This window comes from Acartia tonsa, chromosome 9 (assembly GCF_053477335.1).
Source record: "Acartia tonsa isolate MP-2025a chromosome 9, ASM5347733v1, whole genome shotgun sequence".
Lineage (NCBI taxonomy): Eukaryota > Metazoa > Arthropoda > Copepoda > Calanoida > Acartiidae > Acartia > Acartia tonsa.
In genome coordinates, this window is record NC_137268.1 from 44654849 (window position 1) to 44672770 (window position 17922).

Genomic DNA, 17922 nt, shown 5'->3' on the forward strand with positions numbered 1-17922 from the left:
TGTGTCTCATCATGGGATGTACATCAAATTATTGGCTATTGTCTTATCCCTTTTGATCTTTGAATAGTAGTATAGCTATGCATAAGTAATAATTGTTAAAGCCTAAGCTTTTCTATAATTTCGGTCGTTCTATCCGTTTGTTCGTTCAAAACGTATAGCTCTTTTTAATAATTTAGAGAAGTTATAATTGTCCTATCGATTTCAAACTTTTCATAATAATTCCAACAGTAGGGTACTATATAAGAATCTTAGTATTCAATGCGTTTTTACCTTATAAAGATGCATGTTTTTCATTCTTGTTCAAGGGCGTGCAAACATTTTTAACTGGGGGGGGGGAATACACAGTTTGAAAAAACAGACTGAGGAACATTAATTACAAGGATGACAAAATTCATAAGAATCAATATAAATATCTCCACAACTTATATTATTAATTTATTTTATCCAGGGATCATAGGGGATAGGACAATGGATGGTATATTGATAATGATAATAAATTAACAAAGTTCGGGGGAAGGGGGGGGGGGGAATAGGAATGTCAAATACACAAATACCAAAAGTTTTAAACTTATTTATTCGCTGGATTTAAAACTTTATTAAATTTGAGTTCTATAGGTAATTTTAATCTACAGAAATGTTAATCTTGTTTGTCTTATCCATTAAGATCCCTGACAAATTTAACCAGGTCGAATAACATTATTGATAAGAAATTTGGGACCAAGCAACAATATTCAATGAATGGTTTTGAGCCAACAAATAATATTACGGGGTTATAAAACTTTGGGTACCAGTGTAATTTATGGTTTAATGGTCCCTGGGTTTGCTTAAAAAACATTTAAGTAATGATGCCAAACAAACAGCAACCCATTCCAACTATACCTAGTATGAATACACCAACTTTGTCTGAAAGTCCAACTATGCATTGAACTAAGTTGCGCCTATTTATGGACCAAGGCATTCGCCCTACTCTCACTATTAGTGTCATGTATCAGACATAGCAGCAGAAGGTAAAATTTTAAACGTCATTAGTGTAACATGGTGTAACAAGAATCGAACACACAGGCACGCTATCATTTACGCTAATACGACGGGTTTTTAATATAAAGCTTTACAAATGGTAATATTCGTTTGTCTAACCATTTCAGAGAGCTTCGCTTTATGGATGTTGTCATTCTTGTTATCATAAAATTAGTTATTTCCGCACTATTTCAGGACATAATACAAGGACGTCCATGCTTTTATATTATGGGGAAGGGGGATAAATTAAGGGATTCCATATGTAAGGGAGGAGGGTTAGTTTTATGTAGCATCAACACGGTGAAGGAAGATTGGGTTATTATATTTTTCGGAATTCTTAAAACTTGTTCTCCCCCCTCTCTTTTTTCCCTTCCCCCATCAAGTTTCGTGTCACCTATAATTCTGGTGTTTATACAAATGCGCCAATTTTTGTTTTACAATTTTTAAAAAAAAATGACATCTGTTTGGTTTTTATTTTGCAATTAAGCTTTTTTTAGGAACAGGGAAGGTTTTTAACTATTTTGGGAGAGCGTATCTCCACCCTCCCAGTTTAAAATCTCCCTCCACAAATTTTTTTTTAAATATTTCTTATTAAAACTCAAATTAAAAAAGTAGAAGGGCGGTTGACTTATCCCCCTCCCAAGTTAAGAACACCTAGAGGCTTCTAGGGGGCGTTGCCCCTAGTCTATCTTAAAATAAAAGCTATTTTTTTGATTAGGTGTTTGATCACAAATTGCATATGTTAAAAATAGCTTCCTTATTTAATTGTTATCCTAAGATAAAAGTTATGCTTGAAAATTGTTTCAATAGCTATTATTATATGTTGCATCTTTCAAAAAACGTAAAAGTTGAGATCAGAATTTGCGTCATTGCGTATTTTCGGAATTTTCTTACCCGTCATCCATCAACACTTATGAACAAACACATACACACACACACACAGAAAGAGAGAATTATACGCAGAGAGAGAGAGAGAGAGATAAAGAAAGAGAGAGAGAGAGAGAGAGAAAGAGGGAGAAAGAAAGAGAGAGAGAGAAAGAGAGAGAGAAAGAAAGAGAGAGAGAGAGAGAGAGAGAGAGAGAGAGAGAGAGAGAGAGGGAGAGAGAGAGAGAGAGAGAGGGAAAGAGAGAGAGAGAGAGAGAGGGAAAGAGAGAGAGAGAGAGAGAGAGAGAGAGAGAGAGAGAGAGAGAGAGAGAGAGAGAGAGAGAAAGAGAGAAAGAAAAAGGGAGGGAGAGAGAGAAAGAGAGAGAGAGCAAGAGAGAGAAAAAGAAAGAAAGAAAGAGAGAGAAAGAGGGAGAGAGAGAAAGAGAGAGAGAGCAAGAGAGAGAAAAAGAAAGAAGAAAGAGAGATAGAGAGAGAGAGAGAGAGAGAGAGAGAGATTGAGGAGAGAGAGAGATAAAGAGAGAGAAAGAGAGATGAAGAGAAAGAAAGAGAAAGAAAGAGAGAGGGAGAGAGATGGAGAGAGGGAGAGAGGGAGAGAGAGAGAGGGAGAGAGAGAGAGAGAGAGAGAGAGAGAGAGAGAGAGAGAGAGAGAGAGAGAGAGAGAGAGAGAGAGAGAGAGAGAGAGAGAGAGAGAGAGAGAGAGAGTATACGAAATTGTCACATTTATACATATAATATTAGGTTTATTTGAAAAAAAAATGCGCAACTCAAATTATTAACGTATGTTAAAATTTGTAGTTTTCAAAATTCAACCAGCAAATTTTAAAACTTTCTAGAATGCACGGCTGCAAACCGCTGCAGCTAAAATCTTTTCTCCAGGCCTATAAATGAGCTAAATTTTATGAGAGTTAAGATCCCAGACCGGTGGGGTCTGGTGGAAATTTTCTACAAGCTTTGAAAGTTGACCTATGCTTTAAAATAAACAAAATTTTAGGAATATTTTTTATATAATTGATTGTTTAAATACCATTTTATTTATTTATTTCTAGTTTTATTTTCATTATCTGATTACAATTGTTGTAACGTTTATCTGAAGCTTGATTTTTCGAAAATCGGCCATCATTAGCCTCAGAAATCTTGGTTTGAAGAAGGGTTGGTAGTGGTCAAAAATTGCCTTAAATAATGCGACCCTACTCTACTTTGTTATGCACTGGACGCACTCAGAAATACACCTGGACCTTGAAAATATCATTTTTAAAAGCCCTAATGTATGTAATTTAGTCATATAAAGAAAAAAATATAAATACCAAGAAACCAAATTCCACCCCCCAAGTTTTGTATTTTGACACCTGCTGGCCCACTGTGTGCATTGATTTGAATTTAAAGAAGTGTTATCTAGCATATCAGCATCAGAAAGGGAAAATTAGGTTGCGGTTAAAATCCGTAAAGGTGTGTGTTTTAAGGCTTAAAAATAGTAGAATGATAATATTCACTAAATATGTGTATTTCTTATTGAAAAGAACTATAGATTTTTTTTTTTTTAATTAACATAATTTTTGATCGTTCTACTACTGTTTTTAACTTAATACACACAGCCTTTACGGATTTTACCTGCAACCTACTTTTCCCATTATATCAATAAAGATCTTTTAAGACGTCTGTAGAGATGCTACACATGTAAAACTGAATTACTACACAAAAACATTCCTACCCTGTCAAAGAGTGACATTTGTTGTAAAATAGTTGGTAAATAAACTATCAAATTGTGTAAGGGATATTAATAAAGTTGGGCGCAATATTTGTTGTACTTAAATTGGCAAATTTTAACCCTCCCCTGAAAAAATAGAAAAAACTACTATCAGAAAAGTCAAGGCATTAATGATCAAATTTAATATTCCACAAAATGGGCAAAACAGTGCTTTCTCTCAAGGTGCCTATCGAGCACTAAACCCCGCAAAACATGGGGAGGGGGGAGATCCTGTGCTCGACTATACACTTTGAGGGAAATCGCCAGCAAATCAAAGCTTACAGGAGGATAGGGAATCAGCTTATACCAACAACGAAATAAATTAAGGAAAAAAATCACGAAATCTATACGTGATTCACAGCTGTCGTTGGGGTGATTGACGACCTTTTTGTCTGCCCCCCATTATTATTTCAAATTTATTTCGCTGGTTGGCTATATCTTATCCCTGGTAGGAAATAATGAAAAAAAATCGGAAATCAAATGGATTGAATAAAGAATATAAAAAGTAGGGTTGGGTCGGATACTTTTTTGGCCGGATACCGGATATCCGGCTGATTTCTAATGCCAGATATCCGGCCGGATATCTGGTCAACGTTATATATCCGGCAATTTACCGGATATCCGGCGTAAAAAAACAGCCTGATATCATGTAACCGGATAGTTTTAATATCCGGTATCCGAACGGATATTGAAAATGGCCGGATATCCGGCCGAATAACCGGCCATGCCGGATATCCGGCTCAATTCTAATACAAAAGCATACATACAACTTTTCTATGGGTGTAGGTGTTTTTAAGGAGTTTTATTCAAGTCTTTCCACTCTTTCCATAATTTCAGGCTGTTTTTCTGTCCTTATCCAAACCCCTAAGATGTTAAGGCCCAGCCGCTAATTTCGTCATAAATAAAAACCTAACTGTGCGAAGAAAAATTATGAAAATGTATTGTTATTAATAATAATTTTACTGCAGAAATGTTTTGATATTTTTATTTGTGACATTCTTGACAGCATGGGTGTCAATTAAAGATGAAAGGTCTTCTCATTTTGAGGAGCAAAGATACCATACAATTTAAGTGTTCATCAATGTTTTTTTCAATTCCATTAACCGTCTTCAAACGCTTTGCCTTTCTCCTTTATTATTTTCACACATAACAGACAAGGGGTATGATGACTGGGATAAATTAAATAAAATTGATTGAAAGATTGTGTAAAATACAAATTACATATAACCCCTTTTTTATTCAATGGCACACAATTGAATTATTTCTACTAAAAAGTGTGCTTTATTGCCTCATATTAAATTTTAAAACAAGAATCCTTATCTTAAATTGCAAGTTACCAAACCTTTGAACACAAACATCCTGGACATGACATATATAAAATAAAGTATTTATCAAATACAATGTCCAAAACCGCACTTAATACTCCGTGAATTAAAATTTTGAAACATGATTGTTCATATCAATGTTTTTCTTTAATTGTATTTACTATATAATATTGTATATATCAATAGTTAAGAAATTTTTCTATTTAATGTTTTACATGCATAGAACGATTCCAATATGCTACGCTCTTACAGATATTTAAAAATTTAATAGTGAACAAGGTTTCTTTTGATGTTGACAAGTGAGTAGAAAAATAATAGACAATATAATAAGAGCAGGGATCTCAGGGGATAAGAAGATGGCCGATAAATTAATGTAATTCCCCCATGATGATACACAAAATTTCATCTTCTGTAGATTACAATTAGTGGTTGAAACGTTTGGACACTCAATTAAATGAACCAATCAATCAAAATTCAATTCCCCAAGATTGTTAGGCCAACAAATAAGAAAACGTTATTATTCGACTTTTGGGACTAGTGTAATAACCAGCCCAATGTCCCCTCCCTCCCTGCAATAGTAGACATGACAGATATCAAATTTGTTTCTTTATTGATATATTTTTAGTGACGTTAGAAGAATTTCTTTTGTAAATTAAAGCAGACTACATTTCTTTGGAGTAAGCATCTGAACTATGTCTTACAAGAAGGTAGAATATCTAAAGAGTTAAAATTTTTAATTGACACACGTTTTTTTAGGTAATAATAATATGATTGCTACGCTTTTAAAAAATTGCTACAAAATTATCATGTAAAGTTTGAAATAAATAGGACTATTTTATCAGGTCTTAATTTGAACTATCCGTTAGGGACGTAAAAATGACCGATTTTGAATTTAAAAAATATCACAGTTTTAAAAATCACAGATTAGAATGGAATATTCTATTACCTTTCTTGTGAGCAGGCGAAGAGTTGTTGGATTTAGATTTATGATTTGGACTCGGGTTCTGTGATACTATCCCATCCAAACCATCTAAATATTTAGTTTTATCATGGCAATTTACTGAGATGGGTTTTTGAGTCCAGAATGCCGCGTTTTTGCGACATTTTTTAGACCTGTCGTCTTCCGCCAATCAATCATTATTATGAAAATGCCTCGTAGGATATTAACAGAGTATACAACTTAGAAATTCAAAATTTTAGCCATTTGAATAATGTCTAATAAATATCTAAAAAGATGCATTAATTAATATACATACAGCCAAAATGGATTGAAGATTATTTATTTTCTCCTATAAAAGCCGTACCAACAAAAGCGAAATAATTAAATAAATAGTTGTATACCTACTCTGTTTAAATCCTACGAGGAATTTTATAATAATGATTGATTGACGGAAGACGACAGGTCTAAAAAATGTCGAAAAAACGCGGCATTCTTGACTCAAACCCCCATCTCTGTACTTCAGTTAAAATCAGGAATATTAAGGAAAATTTCCTTTAGTTAGACGAATAATGTAGTCAAAGAAAAAACAACACACAAACGATCAAATTCGAGGTAATTAACCGAACTAGAAAAAATATAATGAAGCTTAGTGATCTAAAGGGATACGACAATGGCTGATAAATTGATGTATATCCCCATTGATAATACACAAAATTACCCTTCTGTAGATTACTATTAGTGGTTAAAACGTGTGGACAACTCAACTTAATGAACCAGCCTATAAGAATTCAACAAAAGTCCCTAAAGTTGTTAAGGCAACAAATAAGAAAACGTTATTATAAAACTTTGGGGACTAGTGTAATAAACAGCCAAATGTCCCCACCCTCCCTAAATGAAGCTACTCTAAATAACAATCCTGCTTACCTGTATCAAAAGAGCTACAAGAATCAGTCATCAATGACTTGGAATCAGATTTTGTTATTCCAACCTTCAAATTAATCAATCTCATTAGTAAAAATCGTCTAAGGAATTCAGTTAACCTATATATATAGAGGATATGATAATTGGTTCTTCCAGAGTGTAAGATTTTAGTGGGCAAAACCTAAATAGCACTTTGATTGCAAGACCATTATCAAAAGGTCCTAACAAAGTAACTATGTCACCTTATGAGATAGGGTATTTCTTAATCTAAATGTCAATAAATAGTCTGTTATATCAGCCTAGCAGTAATTATAATTTCGGATTATGGAAAGAAACAAAGTAGCGGATTTCGTTGTATTTTCACAGTAGCTTTTGATAGGCAATTTTAGGTTAGGTAAATGTTAATGACTCTCCCACATTGTTAGGAAATGGGCCACGCAGTGTTAGAGCCCCCAACAGAGATAAGAAATATGATAAAACTACTGTGAAAATACGATGAAACCCGCTAGGTACTTTGTTTTCTTTCCATGATCCATAATTTCGAGACCTTTTTTATTTTTTTTGTTCCTATCAACTCCTCGCGCATAAAAATGGTTTAAAAAAGAATTCTAAGATTTAAATTGAGAAAGATTCCTTATTAACAGGTGTCCCAGATTTGATTCCAAACTTTTCTGGATCGGTTATTGGTGTGGGTGGCAGCGATATGGTTGAACTCAATCTAAAATTAAAATTGTTATAGAAATTGTAATCTTTACTATAAATATAGATGTATAACTACCTGGATCCCCTATTTTGGACCTTTTTCGTCTGCTAGTAAATTGCTTTCTTCTCTAATGTAGCGACGTGGCTGCGTTAGTATTCTCAACGCTATTGGTTCATTTTCAAAGACCTAATTCAATTGAGAGTCGGCACTGGGTCCTCGGGGTGGGGACATACAGTTATATGACCCCTTTCCCCTCTATTGTTTTACTCTAATGTTATAAAAATGTAAAGATTAGAAAGAATGGATTGCAAAAATAAAATAGTTAGTCGAAAACGAATTATGTAAATTGTTATCGTATTCCGATCCTATAAATAAAATCACCTCAAGGCAGAATCTCTCAAAGACCGACTGTTTGACCGTTCTCGAAGCTTTACTGGTTCTGAAACCTATAAAAAGACAAATATAATAGAATTATCAAAACTGCAGTTTGAGCTTTTATGCACTATAATAGTTTTTATTTATGCTTAGACTAACTGTTGCAAAACTAGCTATATGCAATATGCATGGCTTTTGGTGAATAAGATTTTGCTAACAGTTGGCCGATTCTCGTTCACTTTTCTTTAAGAGATTTATATCAAATCTTTATTAAGACTATCCCTAAAAATATTACAAAATACCAATCTCTCCAATAAATAACAAAAAGCTTTATTTCAAACACAAATTTTGTGAAGGGAGTGTTTATAAGTGAATGTTAAATTTTAAAAATAAATATTCAAGATATTGTCAACAATTTCCAAACTTTATCAAAACATTTCAGTTTTTTAATGAATTTATATAAAGTTTTAAGTACACCATGCAAGATTTGTCTAAAATTTTAAAATTTATATTATTTATAAATAATATTTTTATACAACAAGAGATTTAAAAAAAAGTAAAATTAGGATAGTTTAGACAAATAAAGTGCAATAACGAAATGAATATATTTTTAAAAAGGGTGTAATTATCAACATAAGCACGAGTGCAAAAAAATACTTGGTTTTACAACTGTACTTATCAATTCTTTTTTAATAAATCCTATTATATAAAGTAGTAAGCGTTTTTTGTCTGTCCCGAAGGATCTCTCTAACCGCTGAACCGATATTGTTCTTCTTTACAGTGAAGCTTCTTATAGGTCCTGGGAATGTTTTAAACTTTTTTTGGGGAGGGTGTCTTTACCCCCCTCCCTCCAAAAACTATTTTTTTTACTCTTTTGAAACTCAAATTTAAAAAGGGAGGAGGTCAATTTTCCCCATTCTACCTTAAGTGCCCCTAGAGGCTTCTAGGGGGCATAGCCGCTAGTTGAAAATAAGGGAAGAAAGGTATTTTTACTGTATGCTTAACCCCTGCGGTGCCCTTAACCTGGGGGGCTACCCTTATACCCAATTAATACAAACCTAACCTATAGCAAAACCCAAATTCACGAAAAGCCTAACCCCACCCGTTATTTTTAATGAATTGCAAAATATTAAAATATTTCTGTGATCGACTACGTACTTATTGGTCAGTTTTAGGGAAACCGCCTAATATTTTCAATACAAGCACTGCGACTTCAAGACTACAGAACGACAGACAGGATGATTTTTTGAGTAGCTTCGGTTGTATATAAATAATTCAAAAATAAAAATAAAAAATAAAAATATGCTATTTTTGTCAAATATTATTTGAGAGTTGCCGAAAAATCCGTAAAAATTGAAGTACACGTTACACAATTATAGATGCATGTATTTTTTTTTAAATCATAGCATTTCTACATCTAGGCACTTCCGAATCGAAAACTCTAATCGTTAATTAAGCAATGTTGTATACATCCTATCGATTTCAAACTTAGCATATTGAATCTTTTAAGTTTGTAACAAACCCTAAAGAATTTTTAGAATACCAAAAGTTGAAAAAGGTATTTCAATATGACTATTTAAAGGCTGCCAATATTAACCAATTTTAACAGTTATAAACATTATGAAAATATAAGATGTTCTAGAATATGACAGAAATCACGTTTTTTTAATGGTTTTATGGAGTTAAATATGAGAAAAGTGTTATTGTTTACAAAAATAAAAAGAAACATAAATTTTTTTTTAAATGGTATAAATTCTTTTTATGATAAAATTCACGTTTTTTTACACGATAACTTATATACATATAACAATGGTTTTTATTTGGAGAAAAAATGTGATATTTTCCACTTTTTAATAATTTCTTATCTCCTGTGGAATAATTTTGCTGAACCGACAATTTGGGAGCTTTTTTTCTTTTTAGGGCTTGAATAAAATATCGGGATCAAGTGCAGTTCACAATAAAATGTTCCTGGTAACGATCATCTTCGAAACTATATTAACTTTAAAGTCTGTTAGCTGCCAAACGGCTAGATATACATCATATGGTATGCCCGTACACCGTATTAAACGGCTGAAGATGGTCTAAAAATATTCTGGAATAACAAAAATCCAATGATGCCCAAGGAAAGCTTCACTGAAAAAAAATATAAAATGAGTCTTTTCGCGCATTTATGTGCAATGCGAGATAGTTGTACATTATTGAGTAATGACTAATATTCCAGATTATTTAAAGACCTTCTTCTGTTGGTCAAAATATTGTTGTACTACTAATTCTAAATGTAACGTACTTTAAATTTCTTGTCACTGATTCTTTAGTGAAAAAAAAACACGTTTTAATATCGCATTGCAATCTATTACAGATTCTTTATTAATAGCAAAGTTACTTTAAAATTCATGTTCGTCAACCAGTCAATAATGCTTAGTGGGCAATGAGATTTATTCGGCTGTTTTTTAGAAGCGAAGACTGATTTTTAGAAGACAAAAACATCCTATTATAACGCATTTGCTCTGAGATTTGCAGTGCTTGATGCTATAATGGAAATAAATCATTTGATTTGATACCCTACCACCTATATCAAATTTATTACAATGAGATTTATTCAGCTGTTTTTTAGAAGCGAAGACTGATTTTTAGAAGACAAAATCATCCTATTATAACTCATTTGCTCTGAGATTTGCAGTGCTTGATGCTATAATGGAAATAAATCATTTGATTTGATACCCTACCACCATTATCAAATTTATTTTAAATATTAGGGGGTTGGAGCTAATAAGAATTTACTTAGTTCCAAATATTCTTCAAAAGTTGAAATTTCTACGAATTAGCCCCTACTCCATTACCTTTACGAAATAAACCTTTGTATGACTTAATTTGATATGTAACATAAAATTAATGGCGTCAATACTTTTCAATCTTGTCATCATTGTCATAAATACAAAATATTCACCAGTGTAAAATAAAGAAAAATGCAGACTTTTTAATGGTTAAAACAAATATGGTTTTCCATGGAGCCTTTCAAAGTTCGAACTAATTCTTTATTTTTTTTTCAGACATCTTAATCTTTACTAAGAACGACTATATTATGAATTAACTGACCCACTTTATGGTATATTTTAGATTAGCGCTTCCTTGTTCTAGGGATAGTGAAGCTGTAAAAAATAGCTTAAAACCATTTCATGACATTAGCTTAAAAATAAGATAGCCTAAAACCATCCCAGCAAGATTTTTACGGCCAATAATGATCCTTGGCTTACGCAAAATAAATCAATAGTCTAGTGAACATATCCTTATTATAGAGTAGCTGCTCTAATGAATAAATCTTGACCTGTTGAGTATTATTAACAGCAGTCATCTTGCTCTCATTATTTTCATTAACAGTCAGAACAAATTCTTCACTAGGTGATCCCAAGTCTTCTTCTCCGGCTAGTGGCGCAGCTGTTTGGCTGTTCTTCACAGCTGATGACGTCAGAGCAGCTTTAGCGCTACTCGCGGCAACAGCTGCTGTTATTAAAGATGGCGTGGATAAGTCTTGGACACTGCCTGTGTCAGCCGGCGAAAACTTAGCACCCTGAAAGAGTAGGTATTCAAATCAAGCAAATATGACATGTTTTTTTTGTTTAATAATGCATATAATGTTTTGGCCTTGATATAGAATTTAAGTTTAATAGGCTAATCCAACTATCGTTTTCATATGAAGGGATAGGACAGCGAATTATAAATTTATCTTTCCTTAATTCTCAATTTATTTTTTCTAAAATATATGAATTTAAGCAATAGAAATTGTAAAAGATTTCAATGATTTTCATATGGTTGATTTTGTTTATCCTCATTAGTTTTCGTGTTTAAAATCGTGTTTTTCAATTTAATTAAATAAATTTGATTTATTTTAGTTTTCACATTTCTGTGCGTCAATACATGTAGTAGTGATTTTTAATAAAGGCTTTGGGTATAGTCCCTTTCGTAACATCGCACCTTATGGGGCGATTATTCGTACTTTTCTCCTACTTCTAGCCCCTGCGGGGGGCTCTAACCCTGCAGGACCAATTACCTAACCCTATGGGGCAATCACCTAACCCAATATAACCTAACCTAACCTAAAATAACCTATAAAAAGCCCTTTTAAAAATACGTCTAATCGCCCCTGTTACGAAAGGGACTATTCCCAAGGCATTTTATTAAAAAAATAAGTATATCTCAACAAGGATGTCAACATCCATAGGTAGAAATTCACAGAAATAAAAATATTGACAGTCGAACCAACAGACTAACAAATGGTGGTAAAAGGTAGATGCACCATATTAAGAAATTTTAAGATTCTAGGTATCTTAAAAATTTTATAAACTTAGGGAATTACCGAGATGCTTATTAGTTGAGAGTAACGTCATCAAATTTTATCTTTTTATCTTTAATAGAAGCCAAGTAAATAGTATTTTTCCCAGGAAAATTCCGTATCTGAAATAGCATTAATAACATACAGACAATTAAAGGATAATCCCTTAATGTTTAGAAAACAACAGTTTATCTCAAACCGCAGCTAGGAAATTCATGTTTCCCGTAAAACGTGACTAACCGACAAACACAAATAAATAAAATCTACTCTCAAGATTCTCTTTAAAACTAGCTTGTATGGTTTCTTTGCTACTAGTTTAACAAATTCTTAAAAGCATTTAATTTTTAAAAAAAGTAAAATATTTTGGAACCTTTTAAAAAACTATATAAATAAAAACATACATGAATAAAAACAAGGATGACAACATCCATAAAAGCGAAGCACTGAAACGGTAGGACAAACGGACCTTAACACTTGTATAGTATCTGAACTGAAAAATCGGAACATAAATGTAAATATGTCGAATCAAAATTGTAGGTAAATTTGTTGAAAACTGCTTAAAAACAGGATAATGTTTATGGACATACTTACATTTTTGGACTTGATTATAGAGTTGCTTCGCTTATAATATTGTTCTTTGTTGTCCCAGGAATCAATATACCAAAAATCAGATCAAACGGATAATTAAAACACTTGAAAATTTGTTGTTAAAAAGTAGAAAAATCAACATGTTTAAAATGGACGTACGGACATTCTGGTAATGATTATAGAGTTGCTACGCTTTCTAAATCGTACCCAACTACTACAGGAATCATCATGCAAAGTTTGAAATCAATAGGACAATTCTAACATGCCTAAATTAACGAATAAAAGCTATCTATCTCGGACGGACGTACGGACGGACGGACGGACCGACCCTAATTATAGAAAAGCTTCGCTTTTAAAAAGAGTTACCTAACTAACTAAATGAATTAAAATCTTTAAAAGGGGAAAACGGGGTATTATTACTTTTTAAGAACTAAAAACTTATCAAAAAGACTTTTGATAGAAATTAAATTATTATGGGTTCATGTTTCTTTTCACTGATTTCCTTAAATTTCTCCAATGTCACGTCTTATACAAGTCTGGAAGGGAGGGGGCAGTTGCCGATAAATTACAATAGAACCAAAAGTTTTATAAACCCGTTATCTTGTTCGTTGGCACAAAAAATTTGGGGACTAATTTGATTGGTTGGCTAAAAAAGGAATATTATTGTCACAGTCGAAAGTTTACTAAAGGGGTTATTTGGTTTATTATCATTTAATTGTCCTTTGTCTTAAGATCCATGTATTAAAGTGCTTTTATTTTTGTTTTTTTCCTTATAAATACATAATTTTAGCTTTGGAAAAATTATTAATAATTGCGCATTAACAAGTTCGCACAAAATTTGTAATATTATTAGAATTTTATTCTAAAAGGATTTTTAATTTTATAATATGTAAAATAAACCTTTTTTTTCTTAAACTTGATTTTTTATGTAATGTTAAATGTTTTGTTATAGTCAAATATGCAATAAATAACACATCAAAAAAAAAAAAATTAAATATTGGCACAATCACACAAAGGGCTGATTAAACACTGATAGCCCAGTCCCCTCCCTTACCTTTGAGCTAAATTTAAAATAATGGGGGGGGGGGGGCGAATTAATGTTATGTTTAGCCGCTGAAGGCGGTCTGTACCTACGGTGCTCTAAACTGACTCTAATTAAAACCTAATCTAACCTTACCTGACCGAATGTAATGAACAAAATTATTGATTGCACCAAGAGAAACAAAGTGTACGAACAATCCGACCAAATTATTGATTAGAACGTGTACGAATAAAGGTATTGAAATTTTTAAAAAGTTTTTTTTTGTACCTGTTCATTTTTTCTTTGAATATTTTCATTAACAATAGTCAATGAGGTTGTAGCTTCACTGTTATCATCAGTAGCACCATGGTTAGGAGTGGAGACAGGTTGATAAGCAGGACTGTTGTCAGATGATTCTTGTGGTGGTGGGGGTATACTAGAAGACGGTATAGTAGCCCTTAAATAAAATAGGATAAAAAGAGGAATTTCTACATTTTTAATTACTTGTCTGTCCGTCTATCGATTTCTCTATCTAATAAGCTATTTGTTTACGTTTCTGAAAAGGGGGGGGTGGCGAAAGTGACACTTTTTGAAACCAAAACTAAAAGTCAAAGGAACTCAACTAAAAAAAGAGTTACAGGTCTGAGATTTTGCATGGCAGTTGCATTATAGGGGTACAATATGGAACTGTGAAGAAACGGCGGCGCAACCGCCGAAAACCGCCGAGAAAAGGCAAAAAAATTTCGGCGGGAAACGGCGGTTTTCGGTGGTTGCGCCGCCGTTTCTTCACAGTTCCATATTGTACCCCATTCGCCCCCCCCCCTTTGTATCTTCCTGTCTTTGTTGTATCGTTTGCCTTCCTGAATATCTAATATTTGTTAATCTGTCAGTTTGTAAACCTATTTCTATCTACTTGCATTATTAGTATTTTCCTTCTTTACCATAGAATTTCCATAATTTTAAAATGGGCAATGTTGTTCGTTTTTCTTGCCTGTCTGTCATTCCAGTCTATCTATTTAGGTTGTCTAACCCTTCTCTGTCTAGGAATCCCCATGTTCATATCATATACAATGTTGTTTGTCTGTCTGTCTGTCAGTCTAATCAATTAGGCTATCTGTCTACCTACCTAGGTTGTCTAACCCTTCTCTGTCTAGGAATCCCCATGATCAGATCATATACAATGTTGTTTGTCTGTCTGTCTGTCAGTCTAATCAATTAGGCTATCTGTCTACCTACCTAGGTTGTCTAACCCTTCTCTGTCTAGGAATCCCCATGATCAGATCATATACAATGTTGTTTGTCTGTCTGTCAGTCTAATCTGTCTACCTACCTAGGTTGCCTGACCCTTCTCTGTCTAGGAATCCCCATGATAAGATCATGTACAATGTTGCTTTGTTTCTGTTGGAATTGATTAAACTTTTGCCGTTTCTCCACAGAGTTCTGAAAAAAGAGAGATATGGCATACCAGATCGACGAAAAGACATAATTTGGGATCTTATACAAAATAGTCTCGATCCATATAGCCTTATAACAAAATAGCCTCTAGTACGAAATAACATCGTTACAAAATAGCCTCTTAACATTTACTTAAGGGATATAGCCTCACACATAAAACTTGTAAAAAAAATTTTATTGTAAAAAATCTTCCAACAACTTTTTGTAAAATCCACGAATTTTCAATTAGTCATCTTCATTCCTTCAAATTGGCCGCAGCGCTTGGCTTCTTGGCATGCTTCTTAGCCTCAGCGCTCGGATCCCTTGCCTGTCTAGCCGCAGCGGTCCTTCCCCTAACCATGTAACATAACCCAACCCACCTATGTATGTATATGTTGCGAGGCTATTTTGTTATTAAGCTAAATTGTTCTAGAGGCTATTTTGATCGAGGCTAATTTGTTCATGTTATTCTTTCTTACTCATTATTTTCACTTCAGGATATAATAATCAATCTTATTTGCCTCAAGATAAGGATCTAATTATTGAATACTTGAAAATTTAAAGAGCCAATTATTGAAGTTAAAAATAAGGAAAATATAATGATATCATAAACACTCAAGTATTAAGGCGGATTAGAAAATATCTTCGAATATAATTCACTAGTTAATATATTTAAAGGGATAAGAAAATGGTCGATAAATTGATTTATGTCCATAATGATGGTACCTACACAAAATAACCCTTTCTGTAGACTACAATTAGTGGTTGAAACGTTTAAACGCTCAACTAAATAAACCAACCAATCAAAGTTCAATAAGAAGTCTCCACTGTTGATAAGCCATCGAATAAGAAAACGTTATTATAAAACTTTGGGGACTAGTGAAATAAACCGCCCAATGTCGCCTCCCTTCCTGAGTTTAACCGGTACCTAGATATTTCTCTATCTTTATAAACTTGTTTATACTTACCGTTGACTTCAAAGCTTCCCACTGTTCAGAATCATTATAATCCTTGGCGGCGATATTTTCCGCCGGCGGCGGAGACATGGCAACTGGTGTTGGTGGCGGGGTGCTTGTTTGCAGCGGCGGGGTGCTAGTTTCTCTGACCGGGGAGGTCATGTCAATAGGCGGAGTGATGATCTCGAGCGGGCGCGGATAAACGTCGGCGGATGGCAACGGTGGTTTTTCTGGTGGCAAATCTAAATCAAATCTGTGTTAAACCGTTGTAAGCTATAAAATTATTACCCATACAATTATAATAGTAATGTAGTCAGTTGTTAAAGTATCGCATTCAATTACAAGCGGAAAATGCTTTTGATTCTCTATATGATACCATAAAAATCGAAGGATAGTCAAGCCCCTACAAGGTAAGGTAATGTAAGTAATGAGGATTTGAAATCTAAAGATTATTATCCTTCCTATTTGTTTTGAATCTCATACCTATGCATAAAAACACTAAAGACAACATTAAGTAAAACGATAGAGGGGGAAGAGGTTAAATAACTGTATGTCCCCACCCGAGGACAGTGTGCCGACTTTCAATTGGGCCTTTGAAAATCAACCAATAACATCAGGAATATTGACGCAGCCAAGTCGCTACAAAAGAGCCGAAAGCTATTTGCTAGCAGACGAAAAAGGTCCCAAACAAGGGGATCCAGGTAGTTGTTATACCTACATCTAGATTTATAGATTGAATAATACAACTAAACATAACATTCCTCACCTGATATTACAGAATCATCATCATCATCTTTTTCTGCCTCCACCATTGGTGCCTTGATAGGATCAGTGCTTGATTCAGTCAACATGTCACTCTCCTCTCCGAGCACCAATTTATCATCTGTTCTCAGTTTATGTTAAAGATTAATTTTTGGAGGATTTTTACATTATTAGAGGGATGCAGGTATAGGACACAAAATTAAACCTATTTTAAAGATAAATAGTTTCTTATTATAATATTATAATGGGTACCTAATTAAGAAATCTTAAGGAATAGGACGATGGAAGATAAACTGATCCTAAAATTTCTGATAATCATAAACAAAATTACTCCTGTCGTTGATTATAACTATTGGTTGAAAAGTTATGACACTATTAGTTTAAACCAACCCAACAAATAAAAAAGTGACCAGTAAGTTATTTTAAAGTTTTTAATTCATGTCTTTAACATTCCTTTATTGTCAGATCTCAACTGTCTACTTCTATCCACATATATATTGATGGCTTGGTTAGGCAGGGAAGGTCTGCCAGGTGGCTGCTGGCGACTAGCCACAGCGTGCCGGCCAATTGAACTTGACCTAAAAAATAATCACTTTGACACTGAAAAAAATCATTGCCAAAATCAGTTTCCATGAAGAAATCAACAGTAAACTGTAATTAAAAAGACTGTAAAAAATTTAGAATCATAAAATGTATTTATATCTTAAATTCGTAACTTTTTTACCTAATGGGTGTGTGGCTAGGTGGGGTGGAATATTTTTTAGATTCTTTATTTGCTTCATTTGAAGATGTACCCTAAACATTAATTTACAATGTCTAAGCAAAATTTAAGGTATAATTCATAATAATTAAATCAAAGTGAAATAAAAGGAAAAATAGTTTGAATGAAATAGTAAGAAAAATGATTAATTGTTGATGATA

At 33.3% G+C, this 17922-nt stretch overlaps 1 protein-coding gene across 1 annotated transcript in view; it reads right to left on the reverse strand.

The window, feature by feature from the left end:
* LOC145327569 (uncharacterized) overlaps positions 1–17922 on the reverse strand; it is a 37305-nt gene that overhangs the window by 13937 nt on the left and 5446 nt on the right. Inside the window, exons 10-20 of the mRNA XM_080171109.1 lie at positions 17726–17795; positions 17455–17579; positions 17006–17122; positions 16252–16481; positions 15180–15289; positions 14138–14306; positions 11236–11478; positions 7917–7981; positions 7465–7550; positions 6836–6898; positions 5918–6001 (exon numbers count right to left, since the gene is read on the reverse strand). Of these exons, the coding sequence (XP_080027235.1) occupies positions 5918–6001; positions 6836–6898; positions 7465–7550; positions 7917–7981; positions 11236–11478; positions 14138–14306; positions 15180–15289; positions 16252–16481; positions 17006–17122; positions 17455–17579; positions 17726–17795 (1362 nt within the window). The remainder of the gene's footprint in view (positions 1–5917; positions 6002–6835; positions 6899–7464; positions 7551–7916; positions 7982–11235; positions 11479–14137; positions 14307–15179; positions 15290–16251; positions 16482–17005; positions 17123–17454; positions 17580–17725; positions 17796–17922) is intronic.